The 27,526-nt window shown below is 37.3% G+C and overlaps 1 protein-coding gene across 2 annotated transcripts in view; it reads right to left on the bottom strand.

The window, feature by feature from the left end:
• cpne5b (copine Vb) overlaps nt 1–27,526 on the bottom strand; it is a 176,922-nt gene that overhangs the window by 124,202 nt on the left and 25,194 nt on the right. Inside the window, exons 2-7 of one of the 2 annotated variants that reach the window (XM_073875906.1) lie at nt 11,260–11,300; nt 9,813–9,859; nt 2,186–2,289; nt 1,300–1,339; nt 671–688; nt 476–552 (exon numbers count right to left, since the gene is read on the bottom strand). In XM_073875906.1, the coding sequence (XP_073732007.1) occupies nt 476–552; nt 671–688; nt 1,300–1,339; nt 2,186–2,289; nt 9,813–9,859; nt 11,260–11,300 (327 nt within the window). The remainder of the gene's footprint in view (nt 1–475; nt 553–670; nt 689–1,299; nt 1,340–2,185; nt 2,290–9,812; nt 9,860–11,259; nt 11,301–27,526) is intronic. The other variant, XM_073875907.1, reaches the window with a different exon arrangement.

Raw genomic sequence — 27,526 nt, 5'->3', positions numbered from 1 at the left:
TGTTTTCCTCAAAAAACATAATTTCTTCTCGACTGAACAAAGAAAGACATCAACATTTTGGATGACATGGTGGTGAGTAAAATATCTGGATTTTTCTTTTAAGAAAATTGAATATTCCTTTAAGCATTATATATGTAAACATCCTCAATTCATGGCACGTATTTGTAGATGGACTCCATGCGTCCTGGCCAGGATTTCTGGTGCGTCTTCCGGAAGTCGTATTTGTTGACCGCATACGCCATTAATTTAAAAACATGAAATACAATTGTAGTTTCATTCTTACCTTAAAATTTAATGGTTGCTTTTTGTGATAATAATAGTAATCCTCTTGACGTATGCGGTCGACAAATACGACTTCCGGAAGATGCACCCGAAATCCTGGCCAGGACGCGTCCGGGAAGAATGGCACATATGGTCACCCTACATAAACAAGACAAAAATAAATAGCCATTTATCAATGACTTTATGTACTCACCCAAGCGGTTTCTCCAGTCGACTGGCCGGTGACCCCACAATTTCTCCCAATGTGCAGAACATCTGGCCAAGAAAGTCCTAGATGAAGGGAGGGGGATCAAGTACAAGATGCAGTAAGAGCTTATAATATTCTCCAAATCCCATCATTTGGCACTCTTGTTATAGTATTGTTATGAATTGGAAGGCAAAGACGTACGTGTAGTTCAAGGGATTTCTGGCAAGTAGGACGGCCATGTTTACAACAGAGCACAGCGTGTAACAGAAAGCACAAGACAGAAATACAATACCAGCCACAAGGACGACGTCACAAACTGTGGAGATGGTTGAACCGGGGAACACACAAGAAGCGTTGAATAGTGCTACCTATAGTATGTGAGCGTTTGCATGCACTGAGGTGTGATGAAAATCATGGGAACATGAGAAACGTGTCAAGGAAAAAATATCCAAATATATTGTATGATCACGTGATCATATCGAATTTCTTCTATGGATGGTTTCACTTTTTGCTTCCACATGAGAAACCCCCAAAGATATCAGGGAAACTGTATTTAAGGTATAAATATCATGAATTAGCTTTATTAACTTTGTAGGTATTGAATGTGGATTCAAAAAGTTGTGAGAAAAATCTACGTGAGGTCTGTTTCATCTACCTCGAATCCGGATCCAACTGTAAGAAAGATGAATTGAAATATCTAAGGCACTATAACACTTAACAATGCAAAAATGACTTTATCTCAGTGTAAAATATATTTGGATACTTTTTTAAAGAAATTGATTTGCATATAAACGTTTTCATTCAGATAACATGAAGTTTATACTACTTACATGTTTGGAAAGGTCAGGACTTTTAGAATCAACATCATATCTGAATTAAAAGTAGAAAGTAACAAAATCTTAAAAGCATTGTCTGTGCGAAAATGCCCAAAATGTCTTGATATAAATTAAAGGGCACATATTATGCAAAATCCACTTTTACAAGCTGTTTGGACATACAGTAAGTGTTTGTTGGCAGTGTGTGAACACAACAACACAACGGTGAAAAAAATCCACCTTCCACAACTTTTAATCCACATTAAACCAAAGCAGTCTCATTAGACATGCTGTTTAGATTTTCTTGTTATTGTGATGTCACACAAACAAAGCCCCGCCCACAACCACTGACTGACTGGTTCATTTTACCCAAAAGAACAAACCAAAATTGCTCACAGACTGTTAGGGAGTAAGGAGCAGTAGCTCATTTGCATTTAAAGGTGCAGACATAAAAACAGCGCCTTTTTTGCTTTTTAGCCACCCAAATAAGGGGATTTTGGACATGCTATGACAAATTATCTGTGGGGTATTTTGAGCTGAAACTTCACAAAGACTGAGACTTATATTACGTCTTGTAAAAATGGGCATAATATGTGCCCTTTAACAGACTAAGCCATAAAAAATCATTTTTTAATAGAGCAACAAGCATAATGGTTGCCACTTAAATGCTTCCTGTTCCATTTAATGAATTAAAATAAGCTAATGGAATACAAATCATGAACATTTTGACACATAATCATTTAATTGTGGGAAATTAACAATAATTTGTTAAATGGAGGACTACTTGATCCTTTTGCAATTGGACTACATGAGTAATTTCCGGTGGCTATAACCAAACAATCACAATGATTTGAATGAATGTGTCACGTATCACTGCTCACAACATCAACATAAAACTTACAAATCAAAGCGCAAGCTCTGCTTTTCCTCAAAGAAGTAGTCCAGGATGTATTTCCGGACAAAGTCTGGATTTAGTGTGTTGTCGATCACCTCCGTTCTTCCAAACTAGAAAGTGGATAGGAATAAGGGAGGAAGAAATAGACAGAGAAGGGAAAAAACAAGATTTGATACAAGGTAAAGAATGACTTTAAGAGTAATGGAGGACATAAAATGTGAAATAAAAAAGTTTATTGATGCTGTCGAGTTTTAAAGTACGAAATCCCAACTCCTTATGCACTGAAAAAAATTATTCATTTAATTTACTAAATTTTTTAAGGTAAGTGGTTGCAATCAATTAATTTAAGCTACATTTAAACAAAAGTTGTTTTTTATCAATTTTTTTTAAATGTAAGCGGAGTGCACAATTTCTGAAAAACACTTTGGAAAAGAAAGTGGTCCGACTACCAAAACACACTTGTAGCCAATCAGCAGTAAGGGGTGTGTCTTCTAACCGACGTCATTGCTGGGTTGTGTATGTGTGGGGCGGGTCTGTCAACAAAAGGTCCAGATTCTATTGTGTTTGTTTAGGTGATTTCAAATGTCAACACTGGCTTTCGAACATCGTGCACTCCGCTTTAAATAAATTGATTGCAACCACTTATCTTAAAAAAAATTAGTAAATTGAATGAATGATTTTTTTCAGTGTGGATCAAGTTTAATCTTGCCTGATTGTATCTCTTTGTCTTTTGCCTCATCTACACTATAAAAAATGGCTGCCTTAAATGTAAAAAAAATTGCACTTAAATTTTTAATTAGGCTATATTCAATTTGGACATTTTTTGTTATTTTGACTGATAATGAGTTTTTGTACACTGAAAAAAAGATTCATTCAACTTACTTAAATTTTTTAAGGTTTTTGTTTTCAAAAAAATATTTTTGTTTAAATGTAGCTTAAATAAATTGATTGAGTAAATTGAATGAATCATTTTTTTAGTGTAACTTATAAAATAAAGTTAAATTAGCTTAAGTTATTAAGTCAGCTTATTGATTATACTTAAAAATGTAAGTGCAATTTTTTACAAAGTACTAAGTCATTTCAACTTACCAAATTTAAATTTTTAAATATTTAAATGTTTTTACATGACTTCAACTCCTCAAAATAAGTTAAGCAATTTCAATTTATTAACTTCAATTTCAAGTTGCAAGTTGCAACCAGTGTTCAAAATTTAAAATGTGCTGTAAAAATTAATTTTAAAAGTTTTAAAACCAACTGCCAAGTTAATTTTGCCAACTTAATGGCTTAACTTAATTTAAAATATCATAAATACATATGTTAATATATCAAAGTCACAAAAAATGTACACTTTAGAAAGATTAAATTATTTGTAAAAGCCAATTTAACATTTAAGGCAGCACCATATTTTTTACAGTGTATATCCGGCTATCTTACAGAAACTTGTGTGAAGCTGAGAGGGGGTCTGGCTCTTGTGGATAAAGGAGCATTTCGGATGAACTGCGAGTCATTCCAGCAGTGATTACAGCAGTGGCCACAAGCTGAAGAGCTCTGAAGATTGGTGACAATTAGATCCGTTTAATTAAGGGGGGTATGAGCCAAACGCCACCCTATATCCTTCTAAAATACAGATATCAGCGCACAATCCATCATTAACCTCCTTACAAAAAGACAAAATAATTGAATAGGTCCCCTCCTATTCTTCTAAGGCTATATGTACTAACTGACGTCACCTTCGACATTGAAGCACAGCATTACATGCTGGACATATTCAGAAGAGTTTGCATACATAAATAAAGTAGATAGCATTCAATCACATTCATTTAAATTATTGGAATGTAAATTCTCATCTTTTCTTTCCAAATATCTCACCGTGTCTTTGAAATGACTGCAAGTTTTATAGTTTATTGATATTTGAGCAGTGGCAGGCGGCGGCTCATCCGAGGGGCGCAAATTCAAAATATTTGTTTGGAGTGTCATGCGTGTTGCTCGGGTTTTCAAAATATGTGTTTGTTGCGTCATGTGAACCATGTGCATCCAGGTTTTGTCAAAATAAGTGCCTGCTGCACACGCGTCAAAACCGTTTATGATAAAAGAGATGCTTATGTTCACAAAATACACGCAAGACACACCCTTAACAGTAATTATTATCAACCCATTCTCACTTCCCAAGGCGTCAAAATCTGAAGCATGTTCAAACGCCTTCAGCGTCAGTATGAAGACGCGAAGGGTCCCCCTATGCGTCTCATATCGACGAAATGGGAACTCCGTTGCTTTCATGCTAATCCCTCAGCGTCGTATATAGACGAAAGGGAATCCCGGAAGGTGATGCCGTCACGTTATGCGACGATCGACAGGATCATGCCGCTTCTGGACGGTAACTACTCAATTTTTGTTCCAAATTTTTTACCATTGTCGCTTGGGGTTGGGGTTGTCGCATGTCTTTAGTATGTTAGTAATGCGTACTGTATGTTTGCATACATTAACACTTGCCATGCTGACTTCAAGATTTCGTGAACCCAGACAAACCGCTATGTGCACTGCAACCGAAAAATCGTGCTTTGTTTCTTATTCCTTTTTCCTTTGAATCCATAGTCTTTTCCATCCAAAATATTTGTATTTAGTGACCAAAAAACAGACTCGCTTTCAGTAACAATCTAAATGGTACTAGGCAACCAGTAGTTTGAACACCCACTAGCCACCTAACCACCAGTCCCTGGCGACATGCAGCAACAAAGTCACTGGTAATGTGAACGCAGCATTATGCAGAAATAAGTTAACAACCTTAATTGCAATATTCAAGAAGAACTAGACAAGCATTTAATGAATAAAACTTAATTAAAATCAAGCAGTGTGTTGCAGTGTTTGTGAAAATAACCTCTTCAAACTGCGCTCTTAGTTTCAAATCAACAACCTGAAAGCTAAAGACTTAATTATCAGTTATTATTAGTAAATGTGTGCTGCTGCTTTATTCATTCCTAGTCTACTACAGACCGCAGGCAGGACTCGTTGTAGGCTAGATATTAACACTGTATGTTTTAATTTCCTTTGTTTTGTACATGATAACCTGAAACGTCAAAACGGACAGATACCAAATTCCTCTAGTAGACATTTCATAAGTTCGCACTTATAAAGTCAAGTAATCATGACTAAACATTACTTAAAAAAATATTTTGAATCCATAACCATTTTAGTTTATTTAATTTATTAATGTACAAAAACCCTAAACTAAAAAAATGTAAGTGCAATGAACTTAAAATTATCAGTACACACGTCACAAGGAATACCCATAAGCCTTTGCTCCTGAAAATGAAAGTGTTTACTTTAGTTTTTATACATGGACCAATGCATTGTATATCTCTCTAATATAATGAAGATCTGTTTGAACAGTGGTGTGTGTTTCTGTGGAGAATAAAAGGGACACTCCACATTTTCCAACTCCCTCAGAGTTAAACATTTGATTTTACAGTTTTGGAATCCATTCAGCTGATCTTCGGGTCTGGCGCTACCACTTTTAGCATAGCTTAGCACAATCCATTGAATCTGATTAGACCATTAGCATCGCACTCAAAAATGACCAAAGAGTTTCGATATTTCTCCTATTTTAAACGTTACTCTTCTGTACACTTCATGTACTAAGACTGATGGAAAATTAAAAGTTGTGATTTTCTAGGCAGATATGTCTAGGACTATACTCTCATTCTGGCATAATAATCAAGGACTTTGCTGATGTAACATGGCTGCAGCAGGCGTAGTGATATAACGCAGTGCCCAAAAATAGTCTCTTGCTCTTAAAAGTTAACAAGGGGACTATTTTCGGGCACTGCGTAATGTCATTGTGCCTGCTCCAGCCAAAGAAACGTTTTGGTCATTTTTGAGCGCGATGCTAATGGTCTAATCAGATTCAATTGATTATGCTAAGCTATGCTAAAAGTAGTAACGCCAGACCCGGAGATCAGCTGAATGGATTTCAAAACGTAACTATTTCAGTCTACAGTACATGGCCACCAAGTTCAATGAACTTAAACAAGTTTTCGGAAGACCCATTACTCAATTGAATTGAGGGAACAAGTTTACTCAATCAAATAAGTTCAGTCAACTTAGTAGGGTTTTGAATGCATTGAAACATGTAACTGTATGCTATCTAAGTACAGTATGCATGCTTTGCGCATGATTTGAGTGTCACAATACTTACTGTACTTTTTTGCAAAATATGAAAACCCTGAGGCCTTCAATATAAAGTTTTCTAATAATATAACTGGACTTAATGTATTAAATAATATAAAAATACAGCATGCTCATCTGTTTCAGAAAGATATGAAACCCCTGACCCACAACTTTCTCTGGTAAACAACACAAACCCAGATTATTCAATTGACCTGCCTGTGACAGCGCACACACACATTTGCCAATGAAAGGCAATGACCCATCTTGGTCAGTGCTGTCGTATCTTCAGCCTGCACACATAAGCCAATGTGAACTCACAGTTTTTCAGCAAAATCCTTAAGACTTACGATTATGATGGTCTGTAAGGGTAAATATATGTCGTATATCAATAAAAGACACAACATCTATTTAAAAAAAATTATGTTATTTTAAATTGGTTATTTTTTAGATATCTTTAGTTGTTTTATTGAAAAGTACATTGTTATTTTACACTGACTACAACACTTACTGTATCTTTGACAAATCACATCACCATTGAGCAATACAAACATTTCTTCCAATTTGCTTCTAACATGTGTCATCCTGAGATGAGGTTTCTGTCAGAAAGTGTCTCTTTCTCAGCGATTGCATGAGTAGTGGGTAGGATTTCATGAAAGTGTTGAAGTCTGTGCAATAAAAAGCCACGATCCCTTTACACAAAATGGAGGACGATCTGTGTGCCCTTCTTCAGAACGGAAGACTGAATTCTAACACAACTACGGAAAATTCTTTCCACATATGTGATTCGGATAATAACTATATATTACAAACAACAACCATAATTCACAAACAACAACTTTTCATTCAGTTAATTTGACTTTAATAGCATGTCTCTTCTGTTCACATTGAATCTGAGCAGACTGAATATAAAAATAGACGGCTGAGAAGTGAAGCATGCCAGATTGTATTGCTGTGGCGAGCTGTCAGCGCCTACACACAAATCTACAAATATTGTTCAGGTGTATGAGTGTGCCCCAGGCTTTCAGTCTTATATGAAACAATAAGAGGGCAAAAACATCTGCCGCCAGATAAGACACTTTTATTTACCTTTAATAGAAGATAAGGCCTTTGTGTTTTATTTTATTTGTTGTGACATTTTTCCATCTCTGAAAAATTCAGGTCACCTAAATGTAATAGATTTTGTCATTTATTCGCGGCCTTATGTCGTTCCGTACCTGAATGTCAGAAAAGGAGCCGTTTTGAACAATTTTAATGCCAAAGTCCCTTAAGGGAAGTCGTGCCACTAGGCGGCCATGTTTGCAACGCCTTTGGGCAGTTATTTCAGTCATGCAAGACTAAAGTAATATCTAGGGAAAGACACAATTAAACAACATATTTCTAACCAACAATTAAACCTGACATCAACAATACCATAACGCATACGATAGCAACCACAGACAAACATTTCGTCGTCTGAGATGACGTGGGGACGAAACGCGCTCTGTAGAGCAGTTTGTCTGTTTAGGGCTACCGTAGAAACGTGACGACGACTTGCATGTAAGGGAACCCACGATGTATTTAGATAAAAACGGCTCATTCTAAGGTAATAAAAACAATACAGTTCATTATGTAAAGCCTTTATACACCACTGATAATATAGTTATGTATATATTATATTGCATTTCTGCCAAGAAATCCTTCTATAAGTTACACAATGCACTTTTAAGGCTAGGAAGCTCAGAAAGGAGGAAAGGTTACGGTAAAATACTGTAACTATTTCTGTTATACAATTATTTATGTGTTATAGTCTTGAAAATCTATACGTGACCGTGGACCAAAAATCCAGTCTTAAGTAACACAGGTAGCTTATGTTTGTATCAATAGCCAACAATACATTGTGTTTTATGACAAAAATCATTTGGATATTAAGTAAAGATCATGTTTCAGTTGATGTATAAATCTCAATTTTAAAAATCGTCCAGTTTTTCACAGGCTTAAGTCAGATTTCAGATGATTTATAAATCTCAAAATGACCCTTATGACTGAGGTCCAGGGTCACATATGATCATTTCGAGTGCTCTATTGCAGGGGTTCTCAAAGTTTACATTCAAAGGTCCAAATATGAATTCTCATAATTTTCAAAATAGGCTAATTTTCCAGCTCCGCTAGAGTTAAACATTTGATTTTTACTGTTTTGGAATCCATTCAGCTGATTTCCGGGTGTGGCACTATCACTTTTAGCATAGCTTAGCATAATTCATTGAATCTGATTAGACCATTAGCATTGCGCTTAAAAATGACCAAAGAGTTTTGATATTTTTCCTATTTAAAACTTGACTCTTCTGTAGTTACATTGTGTATAAAGTTGTGATTTTCTAGGCAGATATGGCTAGGAACTATACTCTCATTCTGGCGTAATAATCAGGGACTTTGCTGCGTAACATGGCTGCAGCAGGCCCAATGATATTACACAGCACCTAAAATAGTACTCCCCTTGGTAACACTCAATAGCAGGGAAATATTTTTGGGCACTGGCTGGAAAATCGCAACTTTTAATTTTCCGTAGGTCTTAGTACACAATGTAACTACAGAAAAGTCAAGTTTTAAATAGGAAAAACATAAAAACTCTTATTATATTTTTGAGCATGGTGCTAATGGTCTAATCGGATTTAATGCATTATGCTAAGCTATGCTAAAAGTGGTACCGCCAAACCCGGAGATCAGCTGAATGGATTCTAAAACAGTAAAAATCAAATGTTTTATTCTGACAATAATTGCTTTTCACTCAAAAAATGTTGGGTTACTTTCAACCCAGTGTCAAAAAGGGACAAACCCACCCCTCTAAATTAATCTATTATGGGTTGTTTTAACCTATTGTTGGGTCAAATATAAACATTTTCTGAATAAATTTAACCCTACAATGGGGTTTATGCTGTATTTGGTTAATTCATGTTCAGATGATATTCAAATGTATACATTATGTATAAAGTGTTCCTGAAGCTCAGTTGCACTGTAAGTCACTTCTGATAAAAGCGTCTGCCAAATGCATAAAAGTAAATCATCTTTTTGTATATATCCAGGTGTTTTAGAGGTTAAAATAATAATAAGGATCTGATCTCATCACTAAAGCAAGTCAAAGATTTAACTGGAAAAAAAATATGGCAGCAACGCCCAACATGATAATCCTCTTTTAAATGAATAGTTCAAATGAAAACTGACTCATCGTTATAAGGACACCGCTGGAGAAACAACACTCGCCCGGTACGACGGCTTGAGTCAGATCACAGAGCTGTTGTACAGACACTGAGTTTGGTGTTGCTTGTTAGTGATAAGATACTGGAAGTGTTTTGATGGTGTAGAACAGACAGCGGTTTGACCGCATGTGGCTGCATGGAGGGTTGACACGCATGATTGGACAACAGCGCCAGAGATAAACCATAACAGTAAGAGCTGGAAGAAAGTGCGTGCGTATGTGTGTTTATAAACTCACCTCTCTCCACTGCTTGGTCTCCACTCCTTGAGTATACAAGACACACACTGTGAAAAAGGGGAAATAAACAGAAAAGAATTAAAACCATAATGTCTAAGTACATAGAAAAAAATATAAAATTACAAGCTAATTGATCTTTATTGTCATTCTTGTTATGTTATATACTTTATTGTGCATAAGGTACACAGTATGATGCCCTGTGTATTAAACTGGCGTAATAATTAAGGACTGTGATATTACGCACTGCCCGAAAATAGTCCCTTGCTATTGAAAGCAACCAAGGGGACTTTTTTCGAGCAGTGCGTAATATCACTACGCCTGCTGCAGCCATGTTACATCAGCAAAGTCCTTGATTATTACGCCGGAATGAGAGTATAGTTCCTAGCCATATCTGCCTAGAAAATCACAACTTTTAATTTTCTATTGGTCTTAGTACACAATGTAACTACAGAAGAGTCAAGTTTTAAATAGGAAAAATATCAAAACTCTTGGTTATTTTTAGCACGATGCTGATGGTCTAATCAGATTCAATGGCTTATGCTAAGCTATGCTAAACGTGCTAGCGCCAGACCTGGAGATTGGCTGAATGGATTCGACAGTTCATTGGAACGAATGATAGAGCCGCCATCTTGAAACAGTGGAGATCTGCATCAGCGTCATTATAGGCAATGGTCTAACGGAAATAAAATCACCATAAATAGTCATGAATGCGATTTTCTAGGTTTTCTTTTGGTTCATTCCAACAGTCAGATATGTATTTAGCATTGAGTCCAGAAAAAATTTTAAGTTTTGATATTTTGAAAATGTACTTTTTCTAACTATAATGCAAAGTGCTAGTAGCCCTCACATCCATACGCAGCACAAAAGTCCGGCATCGTCCATGAATTCGAAGTACAGGCGGGGATAGCAGCGTTACCTAGCTACTTCCTATGACAAGACCCCTGTTCCAAGATGGCGGCGGTTTTAACGCATGCTTAGAGCCCCAAGGCGACATCTAGTGTATATATCTATGGTGAACACCCAGCTAAAGTCTTTTTTTTTTGGTGATTTGCTGTTTTCTGCATAAAAGACCATGTCAAAGATTGACATTAATGTGAAATCATTGATTGAAATCAAACTTTGATGCTCCTAATCTCATCATTAGATTAGATTTCAAAGACAGTGTCACGCATTTGTATCTCCCTTTCTCATCTTTTTCTTAATTTCTGTCTTTTTTTAGCTTAGTCTGTTTCACGTCTTTTCAAAGTGTCTTGATGCTATTGCACGTTTGAGTTCACGTTCTCAGGAAACAGCGGTAAGCCGCAGATGAGAATTAATCAGATTCACGCTGATGTTTGATGAGAGACGTGAGATCACAGGGAGAAAGAGTCGGGGTCTAATTAATGCACAAAGACTGTAAAATGAAAGGACTCAAAGCTTAGTTTCAGATTTCCTCGGCTATACTCACGTGGATCAGATTTGGAGAACGTGTCTCTGTCTAACAGATTCCTGGGGAGGAAGAGAAAAATTAGATCAGTATAATTTTGACAGCACGATTAAAGCTATCAGTGACACAAGCTTTATACTGTAGGAGAAACCTTTCGGCAAATTCGTTTAAGTGACTTACTGAAATTCCAAGAAAGCGTCAGAATATCAGGATAAACTAGTGTTTACTGATTTCTTTCCAAACAAGCAATAGCCGTTATTTTTTTACTTATAGCTTAACGATAGACCAATATAGTTCGGCTATCACTGTAAAAAATTCCTTGTTGCACTTACATTTTTTACAGTTTATTTAACTTGAACATACAATTAATTGTATATTTAAAGGATTAGTCCATTTTCTTAAAAGAAAAATCCAAATAATTTACTCAACACCATGTCATCCAAAATGTTGATGTCTTTCTTTGTTCAGTCCAGAAGAAATTATGTTTTTTGAGGAAAACATTGCAGGATTTTTCTCATTTTAATGGACTGTAATAGACACCAACAATTAATACTTAACTCAACACTTAACAGTTTTTTTCAACGGAGTTTCAAAGGATTATAAATAATCCCAAACGAGGCTTAAGGGTCTTATTTAGCAAAACGATTTTCATTTTTGACAATAAAAATAACAAATATACACTTTTAAACCACAACTTCTCGTCATGTAGATCCGGTCGTGTTGCGCCAGCTGACCCCACACAATACGTCATGACGTCAAGAGGTCACAGAAGACGAACGCGAAACTCCCCCGCAGTGTTTACAAGTGTTGGGAAAGAGGACCGTTCCTACGTTGTTGTATGTCGAATGATATTAATTAATGTCTTTGTGTCAGTTTATTGTTTAAAATGGTCCGCAAATGTCCGTTTTATATATGTAACACGTGACGTCACTATGCATTTACGTTAGGTCGCGCTGCACCGGACCTAGACGAAAAGTTGTGGTTTAAAAGTACATATTTTTTATTTTTCATGTCAAAAATGACAATCGTTTTACTAGATAAGACCCTTATGCCTCGTTTGGGATTGTTTATAGTCCTTTGAAACTCTGTTGAAAAAAACTGTTAAGTGTTGAGTTAAGTATTAAATGTTGGGGTCTATTAAAGTCCATTAAAATTAGAAAAATCCTGCATTGTTTTCCTCAAAAAACATAATTTCTTCTCGACTGAACAAAAAAAGACATCAACATTTTGGATGGCGTGGTGGTGGGTGAATTGTCTGGATTTTTTTTTTGGGAAAATGGACTAATCCTTTAACATATTTAACAATACCTCTTTAACATGCATTAAGACTACAGATTTAGTGCACTACTGTGTGTTTAGTGATGAAATCAAAGACCATATCATTAAAATCCAAATAAAAACGATTATTTCACTGTCAGGTTTAAATGCAGATGTGTCGACAGCTTTGGAACCCCTAAAAAAACATTAGTATACTATGTGTATACTATGTAAATTACTTTACCCTTGTACAGGAATTGGGTGATTTGTTTGTTTTACAGGTACTGTACTCTGGCCAAACATATCCAGATGAAATGATCTTAAATGTTAAACCTAAAAAGCCAAACTGAGCTTTAGCTATACAACAACTCGCATATTGATTCCAAAGCAGTAGTTTCACTTCTATTTATATGAAGCTATAAGCCTGATGACGCTGCCTCGGCTGTCATCACACCGTTCGGACTAAATCAGAGATGGCATTTCTATTATGAGGTTTTGCACGCACGTGCAGAAACACAATCAGACAGATGCAGAATAGAGGATCAGAGTGAAATGGGTGGTTTTGGTATTACAAACAAAGCAGTTGTGATTACAGGTTTACATCAGGGTGACTTTGTACTGTACTTGAAATGCCACTAAACGTCTGTGCTTGACCTTTAGCTTTTTAGCTGTCCGCTCTTAATCCAGCCTGAAACAACTGTAATTATATCCACTGCAAATTATAATTACAGAGCTGGCAAGACACGTGAGGAGTAAAGGAAATGGTTGCAGTCTCACTATTATTTTATTTATACTTTGTTTCTTGATTTTCTTGGGAGGGTTTGAAACAGGGATTCAGCTGTGGATATTTGCATCACAGTTTGAGTTATATAAACCAACCGCCATGTCTCTATGACATTCAGATTTGAAGATATAACTGTTTGAGGTTTGGTTGCTATGGTGCACAACAGTGGTTGCTAGGGACGTGGCTTAATAGCTCTGTGAGGACCCTGAGAGACTGATTGGATGCCTGAATAAAATGAGCCCACCCCCATGTCTCTATGACACTGTGCTGCAAAGATATCCATCTTGGCCTTTTAAAACGGCAGTCTATGGTATAGGTTGCTAGGGTGCACAAAATGATTGCTAGGTTGAACTTTTACCCAATTGTGAGGTTCTTATCACCCTCTTAAAATTTAGTAACCCATATGTTTCTATGAAATCCTCCCTCTGAGCTATGACCCGTCAAAAAAATAGTCGCAATGGTAAGTAAGTCTATGGGATTTTCGCCCCATTGTTTGTCTATGGAAAATTTTGGGTGCCTTTTACACTTAAGGGATCCAACTAAAGGGCTCGTTACAGTCGTGCGTAGGTCCTACGGCGCAGCCGCGATGGCGTAGGTTCCGCGTCGGTTTTCATTTATACTTTTGCGTGCAGGCTGCTGGTAGGCAGTAACCACGCGTGTAACCACAGTAGCAGCGCGAACGCCAAAGAAGAAGAAGCTTTGCGAGTTAAGCCACAAACGAAGAAGAAACAGCAACTTGTTGTGTATAATTTGAGAAGAACAGCAATGATGGATGTAAATAAACAGCGACTTTTGTTGCAGTTTGAGTTAAATCACTCCTCAACTTGGCCATTCTTTGTTTTCACCATCACAAACGGAAATACCTATGGACGCAGTTTTTTTTACCTGACAGGAGGGGTTTTTGCGAGGTGCACGTTAGGCTACGCACAGGCTACGGATAGCCTACGCTGTAGCTACGGCGTAGAACCTACGCGTGACTATAAATCGCCCTTTACACACCATTGTGAGGTGTGTTCTTGAATCTACCACCCTCTTCAAATTTAGTAACCCATATGTTTCTACGAAATCCTCGGTCTGAGCTACAACTCGTAAAAAATTAGATGCAATGGTAAGTCAGTCTATAAGATTTTCGCCCCATTGTTTGTCTATGGAAAATTTCGGGTGCCTTTTATACGCCAGGGGTACAACTTACACCACATTGTGAGGTATGTTCAAACCCAGACTCACGGAGTTGCGTATAAATAGCACGAAGTGTGAAAATCGTGCAATACATACGCCATTCCAATTTGGCCTGCATATGATACACCAGTCCTTCCCATTCACTTAAATTGCACATCTTTTTTTGTCGTTTTATTTATTGGTTTCTCAATTTTTGTTCAATTTTTTTACCATTGTCGCTTGGGTTAGGGTTTGAACAAATTTTTGTTACATAAAAATGACATCCTAACCCGAACCCCAATTCTTACCCCAACTCCAAGCGACGATAGCTCCACAAAAACATGGAGAAACCTGTATATTAAATAACCTCCTTAAGCAAATCTCAAATCTAACCCTAAACCCAAGCGAAAATGGTTTAAAACAAACAGAAAAAAAGAGAAACCAATAAATAAAAAAGATGCATCGTTTATACAACCAAATGCAACCACCACTAATAACATAGGAGTAGTTTTTATTCATTCGTAAAATGTATACATTTATTAAAAGATATACTATATATCTATATACTATATATACTAATGTACAGTACATACTGAACAATGTGCAAATCAAAGTTACTGTATGAATACATTCAACTCCCAAACTCACGCACACTTTATTCACTTCAGTATTTCTGTAATTCAGTTGAGAATTTTTCTGCATACTAATTCATAAACACTTCGCATTCTGACATACTAATGCAACATACTGCTTCTGGCATATTATACCTTAAGAAAGCAAACATATTTGGATACAGGATATGTGTCGATGTATCTCATGTGCGCCCAAATAAACCCACCAGATACATCTGCCTGCAAACACTGATATTTCCTTCAGGAAATGCAAATCAACATTCATTTTTAATTCGTTCTGAATTCTAGATTTTAAAGGTGGAAATAAATCTTTCAGATTCTCATAAAAGTTTGCTCGAAGGCCAAACGTCACTGAGGTTATTACTTTCATGGCATTCAGAATAAATGCAGATAGCAGATAAGGTGTAGGAAAACGTGTGATTAAATGTATTCTTTGATCGTAACCATGTTGATGTTGTAAACATTTAACAGGTTTAAACGCAAGAAAGGCTTATGGCATTCCTATTAATGCTGTTTATAAATGTTTGCATCAACAAAGCAGAACCAGAAGTTATTTATTTTGATAGGACATGACATAAGAAACAGCAACCATGGGCAATACAAGAAAGTTAAGAAAAGTTTTTCAAAATGTAAAGTGACATGATACAAACATGATATATTAACTCTGTTTATATATAAAAAAAACTGTATGTATGAATTAGGCATCCGTAGTTTTCCTTCCCCCAAAAAAAGACACTGTAGAAATATTCCTTGTTGCACTTTTACATTTTTAAGTTTAAAGTGACACTTTGTAGTTTTTCAACTTTCATAATATATTTTCAAGACCCTTGTGATGGTACAACGACTTAAAATAGGTTGAATGACATGTCTACCATAGCCTATCGCTTTTACTCATACTTTTAGATTGGGGTTTCGGATAATAACCCAAGCACAAAAAAAGAACTACAAAAATCTGCTTTACGGCATACGTCACTTCCTCCACTCCCTCAAATTCGGACTATTTATTTTCCTGATATTTTTGTCATGGCCGAAGCAGCAACTAAGAAAAAGAAACCTAAGGTTTTGTCTGATGAGACCAGAAAGAAAAAACGGGAGTGACAGAATAAAAAGAAGGACAAGGATTAATTATATTGGGCCAGAGTTCGCTCGCTGGCGTGAACTAAAAGAAGAGGAGGGGTTCCTGACCGATGCTGACTTGGCCGTCATGCTTTTGGACTAGTAAATAATGTTATATTGCTTGCATATATAAGTCCTATCTGGTGCCCGAACACTATTTTTATTTTATTATTTTACTGGAGGCTACTTGGAGAGTATAGAGAGAGACTTGTATCATGTGACACATTGTGGTGCCGTGGTAGCGTTGTGGCCCAACGACATGGGCGATCTGGGTTCGATTCTCCTTTAAGGCAATATTTTTTATATAAACTTTAACTACTGTAAACTACTGTAAACGGCCACCGTTACAACAGGCTTGTCTGTAAACGTGAGCAATCTTTTGCCATTTAAAAAAAATAAAACCCATGAAATTATATTTATATGACATGCTGGAAGGCACAGTTGTGACCTAAAGAGTTGTCTTCTTTTCTTTTGCGACAGTGCTGTGGCGCTTGTGGCCTCTAGGGGCGCTAGATGTGAAAAAAAGTGTTGTGTCCCTTTAATCAACTTGAATTTCCTTTTCATTTCAAGTTTCTTGACAAGTGATATAAAAAAAGTTACATTAGCTTATTTCAACATAATTTTTTTATTTATAGCAACTCATCACAAGTCAAGAATATTGAAATTAATTGTAATTTCAAGTTGATTTAACTTAAAAATTCAAGTTGCAACAAGGAATTTTTACAGCTAACAACTGACAATGCAACAACTTGCCCATTGAATCACTTTCAGTGTTTCATCAATTGTATTTGTTTACATGAAAAAACAATTAAAAAGTTAAATGATTGGAGAAGGCACCAAGCCTTTACATCGCCTCCAAAGCCCTCTCCAAACAGACTGCATGATTTAAACAAATTGATAATGTGTGAAATGTTGTGCCTGTGTCCAGAGAGCCTGTCGAAAGCGTCAGGAAGCAGGTGCGCGTGATTACGTTCATAAATTATACTCATTGCTTGGTGAGTTTCATTTCGGTTACTCATCCACTTTCCACGGCCCGAAATTTAATTAACTTTAAACACTGTCCTCTGCATATCAAAGAGAGTATAATCAGCCAGGCTTACTGAAAGACATCGCAAGTGTCTTGAAAAAAGTGTCTCTTTAAGAAGTAACAAAAAGCTTTGTGGGAATAACAGAAATAAACATTCAAATAAAGACAATTTTTAAGTAAGATGAACAGCTATACCATTTCAGTGTGATCGCTCAGCATGGGTACCTGTCATTCTGCGTGAATTACTGACACTATGACAGCCCTAACAGCGAGTGGTATCATTAAATTCTATTCATGTCCCTATCATGGCAACTATTGAAAATCAGAATATCTTGTCCAAAGCCCGGCAACTGTTCCCCTCTATCTCCAGGCTCTGAGGTATCCTACGGGGAGTTTAATTATAGCCCTTAAGAGCTACGAGATAAAGCTGAAACCCGACTGAATGTAACTGTGAGCCCCAGTGTCTCCCCTGAGCAAGAAACAAGTCCGTCTTTCCCCAGCAATCCTCGTCTCTTCCTCGAGAAATGTATATATCCCTCACAAGAGCCAGTTCAATACAATGACCCTGAGAAACGTGCTGTTGAGGTCAACCGAGAATTCATTAAAGATTAATCCAAAATGTTGTTTCATTTCTGAAAGGTTATCTGAGAGATGTGTGTGCTACTCCTGGGGTGTAAGTAATATGAGGCAAAGGGAAGATTTGTATTTTTGGTGATTGTGACAGGCTGATCATTTCACAGTTTAACAAAGGTTAAGCAGCTTTGGGTTCTTGTCAATTTTAAGATCAATGAGTTTCATGTTGTCTCTAGAGCTGAAAGGAAATTCTGGGTTATTTTCTGCCTAATGCCTCACGCTGAAACCACAGGCTTATTAAAATCCTGTAAAATCTGATAGCAGCACATAAGGAGAATCTGAGAGACTTTCCTCAGAATTTCTTAAACATGCTCACACTACCACATATTATTTACTCTTTCCCCGCCAGCATTCTTTTTAAAACGTTGCCAGTCGGCGACAGCATTTTTTATGATTTTCAGAAAAGTTTAATGCCTTCCAGAAAATGATCTTCTTTAAATATATAAACATACAATATATCTAATGAAAGAACAGACCCTCTGCTTTCAAACAAAAACAAAAAAGTTTCATTCTACCTTCATTTGTTCTCAACCTCTTAAATATAGGTAGGTTTCTTCAAAAATACCACAATTTGAGCAAAAAGCTGAGATTTTTGTGAAGGACTTATGATAAAGATCAGATTCAGAGCGATCATCAAAACATACACGGAGTTTCAATTGTTTGCTCTAGGGCAGTAATTCTTAAAGTGTGGTCCACCAAAGCCCCCTAGTGGTCCGCCAAAAGATGACCTAAACTAGGCAAGTGTTAATACAAAATTGTCACTTATTTAAGTAGATTTTTGCACTTGCGAAACTGTGATATCAGATCTTGCCATTCTGTTTTAATTAGGGATGCACCGAACCCAGGATTCGGATTCGGCCGAATACTGGGCTTTTTGACGGGGTTCGGGTTCGGCCGAATCCTAGATTTTTTTTCCACCGAACCGAACCCTAGGCTTGCGCTACGCTGGTCGACGTCACGCGGCCGTTGATTACACACATCGGGTGCTGACGTGGAGATGAGCTTTTTATTTCGGTGAGCCTTAGGGGCTGGACACACCAAAACTTTTAAACACGTCTGAAAATGCCTTGAGGACGCCAAATGCCAGCTGTTTTTAATCCGAGTGCTTGGTAGCTGTGATGCTTTAGCTGTGAGCCGGTTGGTTGCTGTGGTAATGTCCCGCCCCTCCTCCATTGTAATTGGACGGCCGTGTGAAAACTGACATTGACGAGCGGAGCTTCTCACTCAAAGTTAAATATAGTTTTCAGCGCGGAGCTGCTTGCTTATTGGAAAAACGAGCGTGTCGCAACGCATCGCTTTTATTATGCATAGGCTTATGGTAATTGTCAAAATAGTTTTCCAACTTGTCATCCTGGCATAATGTACAGTTAAATTTAAATAAAATGAAAAATACACTGCTGTGGACGTTGTATAATTCATTAATGTGTTTTACTGTGTTAATGGAATAACGATGCAAGTAGGATTCGGTATTCGGATTCGGCCGAATCTTAAACGGTGGATTCGGGATTCGGCCGAACCTAAAAAATCTGGATTCGGTGCATCCCTAGTTTTAATAACGAAAAATGGATCTGTGGCTAAACCAAAGAGGAGTCAAAAGAAAAGATCAAGCGTCAACTGAAAGCAGCTAAAATCCACATATCTATTCGTTTTGTAATGTACTAGTTTTTGTTTCATGTGTGAAATCCCTGTAGTTTCAGTGATTTTGGACATTAAGGGGAAATTTTTTTCAGTATTTTATTGTTTCCATAGTCACAACCATAGACTTCATATACCCACCACCTCAGTTTTAAACTGGCTCTTTGGAATGACATTAAGTTGAACCTAGGCTGTTACAGTAGGTTTAATTGCAGTTTTTTTTCCTCACATGTGCAGTTTGTTGTTCATATTAAGCTGCAACTCATTTCACATTTACTTTTTCAAATGAAATAAAATTCATATAATAATTTCTGAACATAGCATTGCATTTGTGTTTAAAAAATTTTTTTTTGACTTGAAACAGTTGCATATTAAACTTAAATTTAGCTTATCCTTCCTATTTTGTTGTTTTTGGGGGGCGTGTTAGAGTGGGATTCTGTTAGGTGGTCCTCAGAAAAAAATCGGAAGATAAAGTGGTCCTTGGGCTGAAAAAGTTTGAGAAACATTGCTCTAGGGGAATAGGTCCAGTTTTTATAAGTTGGGTAAGACCGCCACCTGGTAGATAATAGCAGAAACACGGATTTCCGGAAAAACTCCTCATTGGCAGGAAAGTGTTTTCTCTTAATTGACGAGTTAACTGTGTGGTCGAATAATTTAATGTTCGCGTTCTGAGTATTATGTTGTTAAAAATCATTTAACACTTTCCCCATGTCTGTGGTCTTCCATGGATTAAAATAATTTAAGATGTAAAAATCGTCCCAGGCCTTAAAGAACCATGAGTTGTTTTTCAACGGCATGGCTACAAAGAACTCTTACAGCACCTTTATAATGGCGGTTTTCCATTGCATAGTACCCCACGGTTTGGGTCAGCTTACTTTTGGAAGCTTTTCCGAAGTAAGTAGTACCCAATTGGGCAGGGCCGTGCAGAGACCATTGGAGGGGCAGGTGCTCAAAGAATAAAAAGGGCACTTTGCTCGCTGACACGCAAGCACACAACTGAAACAAATAATAAAGTAATACAGAATAGAAAATCTATATATGCAGAGTTTTATATGTTTATGCATTTGGCAACCGCTTTTATCCAAAGCGACTTACAGTGCATTACTTTTTGTGTTTGTGTGTGTCAACATATGCAGTTAGGATATTATTACGTTTACAGGCTTGTGTTTTTGTTGTCATATTTAAAATATAATTCAATTCTAATCCTGTTCGAAATTTGTATACAAAGAGAGTAGCCTACATATTTTAGCTTTTGAATCGTGTTTGTGTTGTGTTTTTGCACACTTTGATGCCTTGATGACAGGGAAATAAAATAATGACATTCATCTCTCCTTTTATTCATTTCATGAAGCCTCTAGTACTTTACTTTATTTTCAGGTAAACTAACTGGTTGCAAAGCTGGAGAGTTTTTGACTGAGTTAATAATTTAGCACGAGTATGGCTATATTACCCAACATCAGCTCACATTGTCTATTATCAAAGGCGAGTCCAGGAATAGTAAATTCAATATGATACAAAAATTAAGTGTTTTTTACCGTATTTATCGGATCTTGCTCTTCCAACAAACTCCGCGTGATAGGTGGATGACATTAGAACAGCGCGAGAGCGTTTTGAAATCAAACTCCTCCATATGATTTCCCGAATATTTCTCGCGGTACTTTGATGTCATGTGCGTTTCGGTTCTTGCATTGCTGCGTGAAGTTGAGAGAACGTCCCTGCCTTTGCCTCATCCATTGTTTTTATATGGGAAGAATGTTTTATTTTCAGTGTGAGAAATACAAGGTGTGGCGTGTGAACTGGCTGAAATGCGTGTGTCTCACGCCGAAAGCATGAGACTTGAGAGCCCTGTTTGCATCTAACGTTCTAGAGATGTTAATACACACACAAAAGCTGTGCATGCTCTCCTCACGTCGTTCTAATAAAATAATTATAATAAGTAAGGTTAACATTAAGCATACCGCTTCGGTTCAATGCCGGCTGGAGGGGGATCCTCCCTGTTCTGCGCACCTTGTCGTGTATGTGTGGGCGCGCCGCTAGCGCTGTGAACTAGTGATCGTCCCTAAAGAGATTGTCCAATGAAAGGTCAATACTTCATCATGTGACTAATTTTATTTACGGCTAAATTATTTTTTATTAATTTTACTAATAGTTACATTGGGCCGGCCTTCACAAACGGGCATTTAATTACAAAAAAATGCCTTGACAAAAAGGGCACTTTGGTCATCCAGGGGTGAAGGGGCAGGTCCTTGGGCACCCGCCGACCCCCCCCCCCCTCTGTACGTGCCTGCGATTGGGGTTCCCGAGCTGACACCAAAACGTGACACGAAAACACTGTAGATCACTGATTGGTCTGAGAGAATTATCACTACCAGTGTCATCGCTATAATGTAAAAGATTAGCTTTACCCTCAAGCTTGCGCTGACTCGAGTAAACCTGTTGTCCAAACTGCCTTTTAGCGATGAAAATCACACGTAGTGCTGGGTGATAACGATAATTTTACCAGATTCAATTTTCCGGATAAAACGATAACGACCGTTCGATAAGTGATCGATAATGTTTAAGCACTGTGCGTAATGTTGCACAAGCACTTCTGGATGTGGCACGTGCTCTTGGTTTACAACCACAGTGTCAATTAGACTTGAAGGAGTGGAGTAACACGAGGCAAGTTTGATTTTCACGATGCGGATAACGTGGACGGAATCACAGAATCCAAATGCGCGTAAACATTTTCCTTTTGTGTAATGTTGGACGCGCAAACAGGGTTCGCCAAAGCTCGGAACACAGCAGACAAAATAGGCACAGTATACTGTACTTTCTTTTAGCGTCTGCCTTTCACACGCACATGCCCGCACAGCTTTAAAAGTATATTTACAGGACATTCACAAATTCAGGAAACTGAGTAAAAACAGCAGATCTACCACTGCAGTGCATATACTGTATGAGTGTGCTGCGCTCCCACAGCAACGTGACGCTCTTGACATCCATTTATCAGTGTGTATAGCACACGCGTGATCACTGAACTAAGTTTTCTTTCTTGTTTAAGCGAACATAATCAGCTGGATGTTACTCAGTATATAAAAACTTAAAGCAGTCTGTCTTGGGTCTGAAAGCTATAGTAGCCTGCTGCTTTCTGTGTCAGAAATGTGTTGATTTCATAACAAATATATTTACATTGAATACAAATGCCTGAACATTAAAACAAGATTTTAGTATTTGTATTTGTCAATAAAAAAAAAATTTCTGAATAAAAAGTAGTTTAAAACCATTATTAACTGTCTGGTTTTTACAATTTTCATTCAGGATCAAAAAATAATAAAGATTTGTTATTTATCATGATAATTATCCATATCGACTGATATGGAAAACATTTTTTTGATAATTTTTTGGCCATATCGCCCAGCCCTAATCACAGGTTGAGAAACAGGCACGCCATAACAGTTTTTTTCCAGACTTGCAGTCTGTACCGGCACATTCGCGACGCGCACGTCCGCATATAACTTAAATGAGACGCATCGACTGCACCACGGTGTTTGTACAGAAACTGTCATGTGATACAGAGGTAGTGATAAACGCATTGTGCAAAATCTATTTGTGGTGGCCAATTTTAATATTGTGGCAGACTGAGAAATAAATAAATGTATGGGAATGTACAGCGACGCTCTTACTTGTATGATGTCACAGCAGTTGGCAGCGCAAATATAACGACACACCTATAATCCCTCCCACTCGATGGAAAAGCTAACCAAACCAAAGTGAAGTGAACTGACCCAAACCAAACCGTGGGGTACTATGCAATGGAAAGCGCCATAAGAGTACAATTTTCTTTGATGCTTTTTGCTACAGTATGCGTTACCAACCAAGATCATATAATTAAGCTTTGCTGAATGTTAAAAAATGTGGTCATGCTCATGCAGTTCACACATTAAAGTTAACCAAGAAACACAATGTTTTGACATTTGTATCTTCTGAGATTATTTAGTTGCAACAATAAAATCTGTGAGAATCGGCAGAATCTGTGTGAATCCCAAAATAGGCCGACACTCGAGAAAAGCGGACTAGAAACCAGAACCGTCAACCAAACAAGCGTTCTACAAGAGAAGATACTGACTGCTTCAGAGAAGATGCCAGCTCTATTTTCTTCAACCTTCTGCTTGATTTCACATATCAACCCTCCCTTTCAGTTTTTTCTCTCGCTCTGTCTCTCACCATCTATGTCACTCTCCCTCCTTCTCTCTCTCTCTTTCTTTCTGGCATCAAATTCTCGTCACTATGAGCGCCAAAGCTTTGATCTTTAAAAGACAGCTCTCGCACCTCAGTAATTCAATGCCCTGGAGTCATAGTCCTCTGTGTGTGCGTGTATAAGCAGGCACTGACACTTGGATAGGAAATTGACCACACAGTTGGGTTCCGAACGTAAAAATCTCATTCATTATACGTAAACAGATTTTAAATGATAACTTATAAACCTTTAAAGGCAGACCTACCGCCAGCTCCGAGGTTGTTAATCGATGGCATATGGTACTGTTGAATAATTTCAGTGTATTTTTAGACATCCACTCTCCACTGAATGAAACTTTGGGTTCATATCAATTCATTCGATTTGGTCAACACAACCTCTAAAAATGCTGGGTTTTTTTCATCCAAGCTAAAAAGGAATGAACTCAACCTGTTGGGTTGTAATTTATCCTACAGTATGCTGGGTTGTTTCAATCCAAAATGCTGGGTTGTTTTAACCCATAATTGGGTCAAATTTAAACATTTTCTGGGTAAATTTAATCCAACGTCTGGCCTCTATGCTTTTTGACCCAACGCATGGTTGAAAATAACCCAGTGACTATTGAATGTTATAGCAAACTGGTGGCTAACCTGTATGTATTCCTATAATATAATTCGTACATTTTTGTATGGTCTGCTTTCACCCCGCATGTCTTGCATGATTCCAATCTCAAAAATGTATTTAAAATTGCCGCCATATCAAAGAGTTAAGTTTTTCTGGCAGATCAGGTTCCAATGGCATGCTACGCACATCAAGGAATAAGTGTTCGCAAAATCTGACTACAAAGGGAACCAGAGAGTAGACTGAACCCCACCCTTTGTTACCGAAGTCATAATGAAGACCAGATTAAAGATCTGCATCTCAAAACCAATAAACATTAATGAAGAATTTCCATAATTAGACTGTACTTTGTGTCACCATCCCAAATCATCTTCCAATCTTTTTGTATTACCAACGCTTTGATGTTATGTAAAAAAGGCTGCTGCAGGCGTGCACAGGGGCAGTGATGTAATATGCTTCATAATACCATGAATGATGTATCCGAATGACAACAAGACCTCCGAATAAAGCAAACTTTTAGGAGACTGTTGCATGTGATGTGTTACCAATACATGGGAACAGCTAACACACAAACTAGGCATCTCGTATCACCGGACCACAAATGTAAGGTTGTCCCGCTTACTTGGCTTCGCGTCAAATTAAGGTCACGGATCATTTATAGTGAAGTCCATTAGCGCTGAAAATGTGTTCTTGAGTGCCTGCGCAGTATCACAAGGATAACGTTGCTATAGCAACATTAATCCGTGCGCCACAAAAACAACGCCGTGTTGCCATTTTTACTTGCCGTTTCTGTGGTTTCCGGTAGAAACTTCAGATGTTAACAGCGTAGATATTTTTGGCAACAGTATTGTATGAATTACAGCTTGTGTGAGTGCATTGTTGAATGCAACATTCCAACGTACAGTATGTGATGCAGTAAGCACACAAAATTATAGATGTTATACCACTCAACAATGATCATTATATAAAAAGTAACAGTTTAATACAGCAAATGTATAGCTAGTGTTTCTTATAGAAGCCAGAGCTGTAAGAGAGGTGGCAATATAAATGGGGTTTTACGGAATAAACTAAAAGTAAATCCAAGGATAACTACGGATTTACAGGATCCTCCGAAACAAATTTTATGTTTCCAGGATGTTGGATGGATAAACGGCCGTGGAATCTCGAAACAAGGGCGTCTTTGTCCCTTTTGTAGGGATTTGCTTGGAGATGCGTTATGAAAATACCATAGGAAAGGGATGTTTTCTCCGTGTTGACCTTGTTGTAAATGTGACAGATTACTATTCGTGAATGCATCTTTAAACCGACAGCAAACACAACAACTACAATCTCTGGGCATAATGTCTTTCTGTCTGTTTTTGTGCGGTACTGCAATGTAAGTGTGAATGTGAGGGGTGAGTGTGATTTTTTTTATGTAGACAGTAAAAATGAACAGTGGGATGCCACGTTACGCTCCCTCTGTTGACTTCTCATTTAAAATTTTATTGTTATGCCTCTTTTTCTCCGTAATGTTCCCTTTAGGGAGTGAGCCATGTAATTAGCAATGATTAACTAGATGTCTAATGTGCATATAATGACTCAAAGTTATCAAAAAATGACACTGAAATATTACATGCTTAATGGATTCTTGAAGATGTGTGCTCGTAATGTTATTTTGGATTTACTAGTCGAGTTTTGCATTCCAGGATTCCTCCATTATGAAGCAACTCAATTAAAAACCCTCCTTTGGGAATATTTCTACATCGAGGTCATCTTTTGTCAGCCAATATTTGCAGCTACTTCAGCAGTCCAGTATACTGTTGTGAGTCACAGCACATGACGATTGGGTTATAAATGAACTTAAGCGATTAGAAATCACCCGGTGATTATGTACACTCGCTTTATGTTTACTTTACCGAACTAAAACACTTGAAAGTTCTCCTTTCCTCTAAAGATAGGCTGACCCGGTCATACAGTAGGCGGCAATATTTGACATGAAGCATTGGCCTGAACAAATGCATTTCTCATGTGAACGCTATCTTTATGCAACATCACAGTTTCTGATTTATTAATTTTATCAAAGAAAAGCTGTGATTACCACTTAAAACTAAAGGCAGTCCAAATTAATTTCTTACTGTAAAAAAGATTTGTTAGTTCAACTTAAAAAAAAAAAGTTACCTGTTGCCTTACATTTTTGAGTTAATTAAACTTTTTAGGTTTAATTAACTCAATATATTAAGTCTAACTTTTTTTAAGTTTATTTTTTAGTATAATAGAGTATTTTGTTCACATTGAATATTCCAACAATAATAAGTGCACTTTATGTACCCGGATGATGCACTAATTCAACCGAAATGAAGTGTGCAACGCTGAACACTTCATCCACTAAACAGTCGCTGTTTAAATTTGAAGTGAAAGGGAGGAGGGGATGTGGAGACGATTGCACTTCAGTCTGATAGTGACTGGGGTCAAGTTGGGCAAAAAAGTTAACACTGATATTAAGTACAATGTACAAATTGATTTTCATTGACTTAAAGTGATAGTTCACCCAAAAATGAAAATGTTGTCATTAATGACTCACCCTCATGTAGTTCCAAACTCGTAAGACCTGCATTCATCTTCAGGACACAGTTTAAGATGTTTTATATTTAGTCCGAGAGCTTGTTGACCCTTCATTGAAAATCTACGTATGGTATACTGTCCATGTCCAGAAATGTAATAAAAACATCATCAAAGAAGTCCATGTGACATCAATGGGTCAGTTAGAATGTGTTGAAGCATCGAAAATACATTTTAATTCAAAAATAACAAAATTACAGCTTTATTCAGCATTGTCTTCTCTTCTGCGTCTGTTGTAAAGTGCATTCGCGAGATTAAAGTCACGTGACTGCAGTGACGCGGATGGCGTGTTATCCTCAGATATGTTTGCGAAACAAAGCCCGGGCGCACAAAAAAACAGCTGGGGGGCACCAGATAACACGTCAGCCGCATCGTACGTCATATGCGTCACTGCACTGCAGTCACATGACTTTAGTCTTGCGCATGCGCTTTCCAACAGACCCAAAAGAGAAGACAATACTGAATAAAGTTGTAATTTTTGGACCAAAATGTATATTTACTACCCTCTCCCTTGTTAATATTTTAAAGTTAGATGGTCTGTCAATTTATTCCCACAGTCTAAATACATACATATGTACTAAATGGCCTTTTAAATGACTTTCTTACTTAAT

The sequence above is a fragment of the Misgurnus anguillicaudatus genome, chromosome 14 (genome assembly GCF_027580225.2).
Source record: "Misgurnus anguillicaudatus chromosome 14, ASM2758022v2, whole genome shotgun sequence".
Lineage (NCBI taxonomy): Eukaryota > Metazoa > Chordata > Actinopteri > Cypriniformes > Cobitidae > Misgurnus > Misgurnus anguillicaudatus.
Note: the sequence above shows the minus strand (reverse complement) of the source record. Positions and strands in the feature narration are given on the sequence as shown.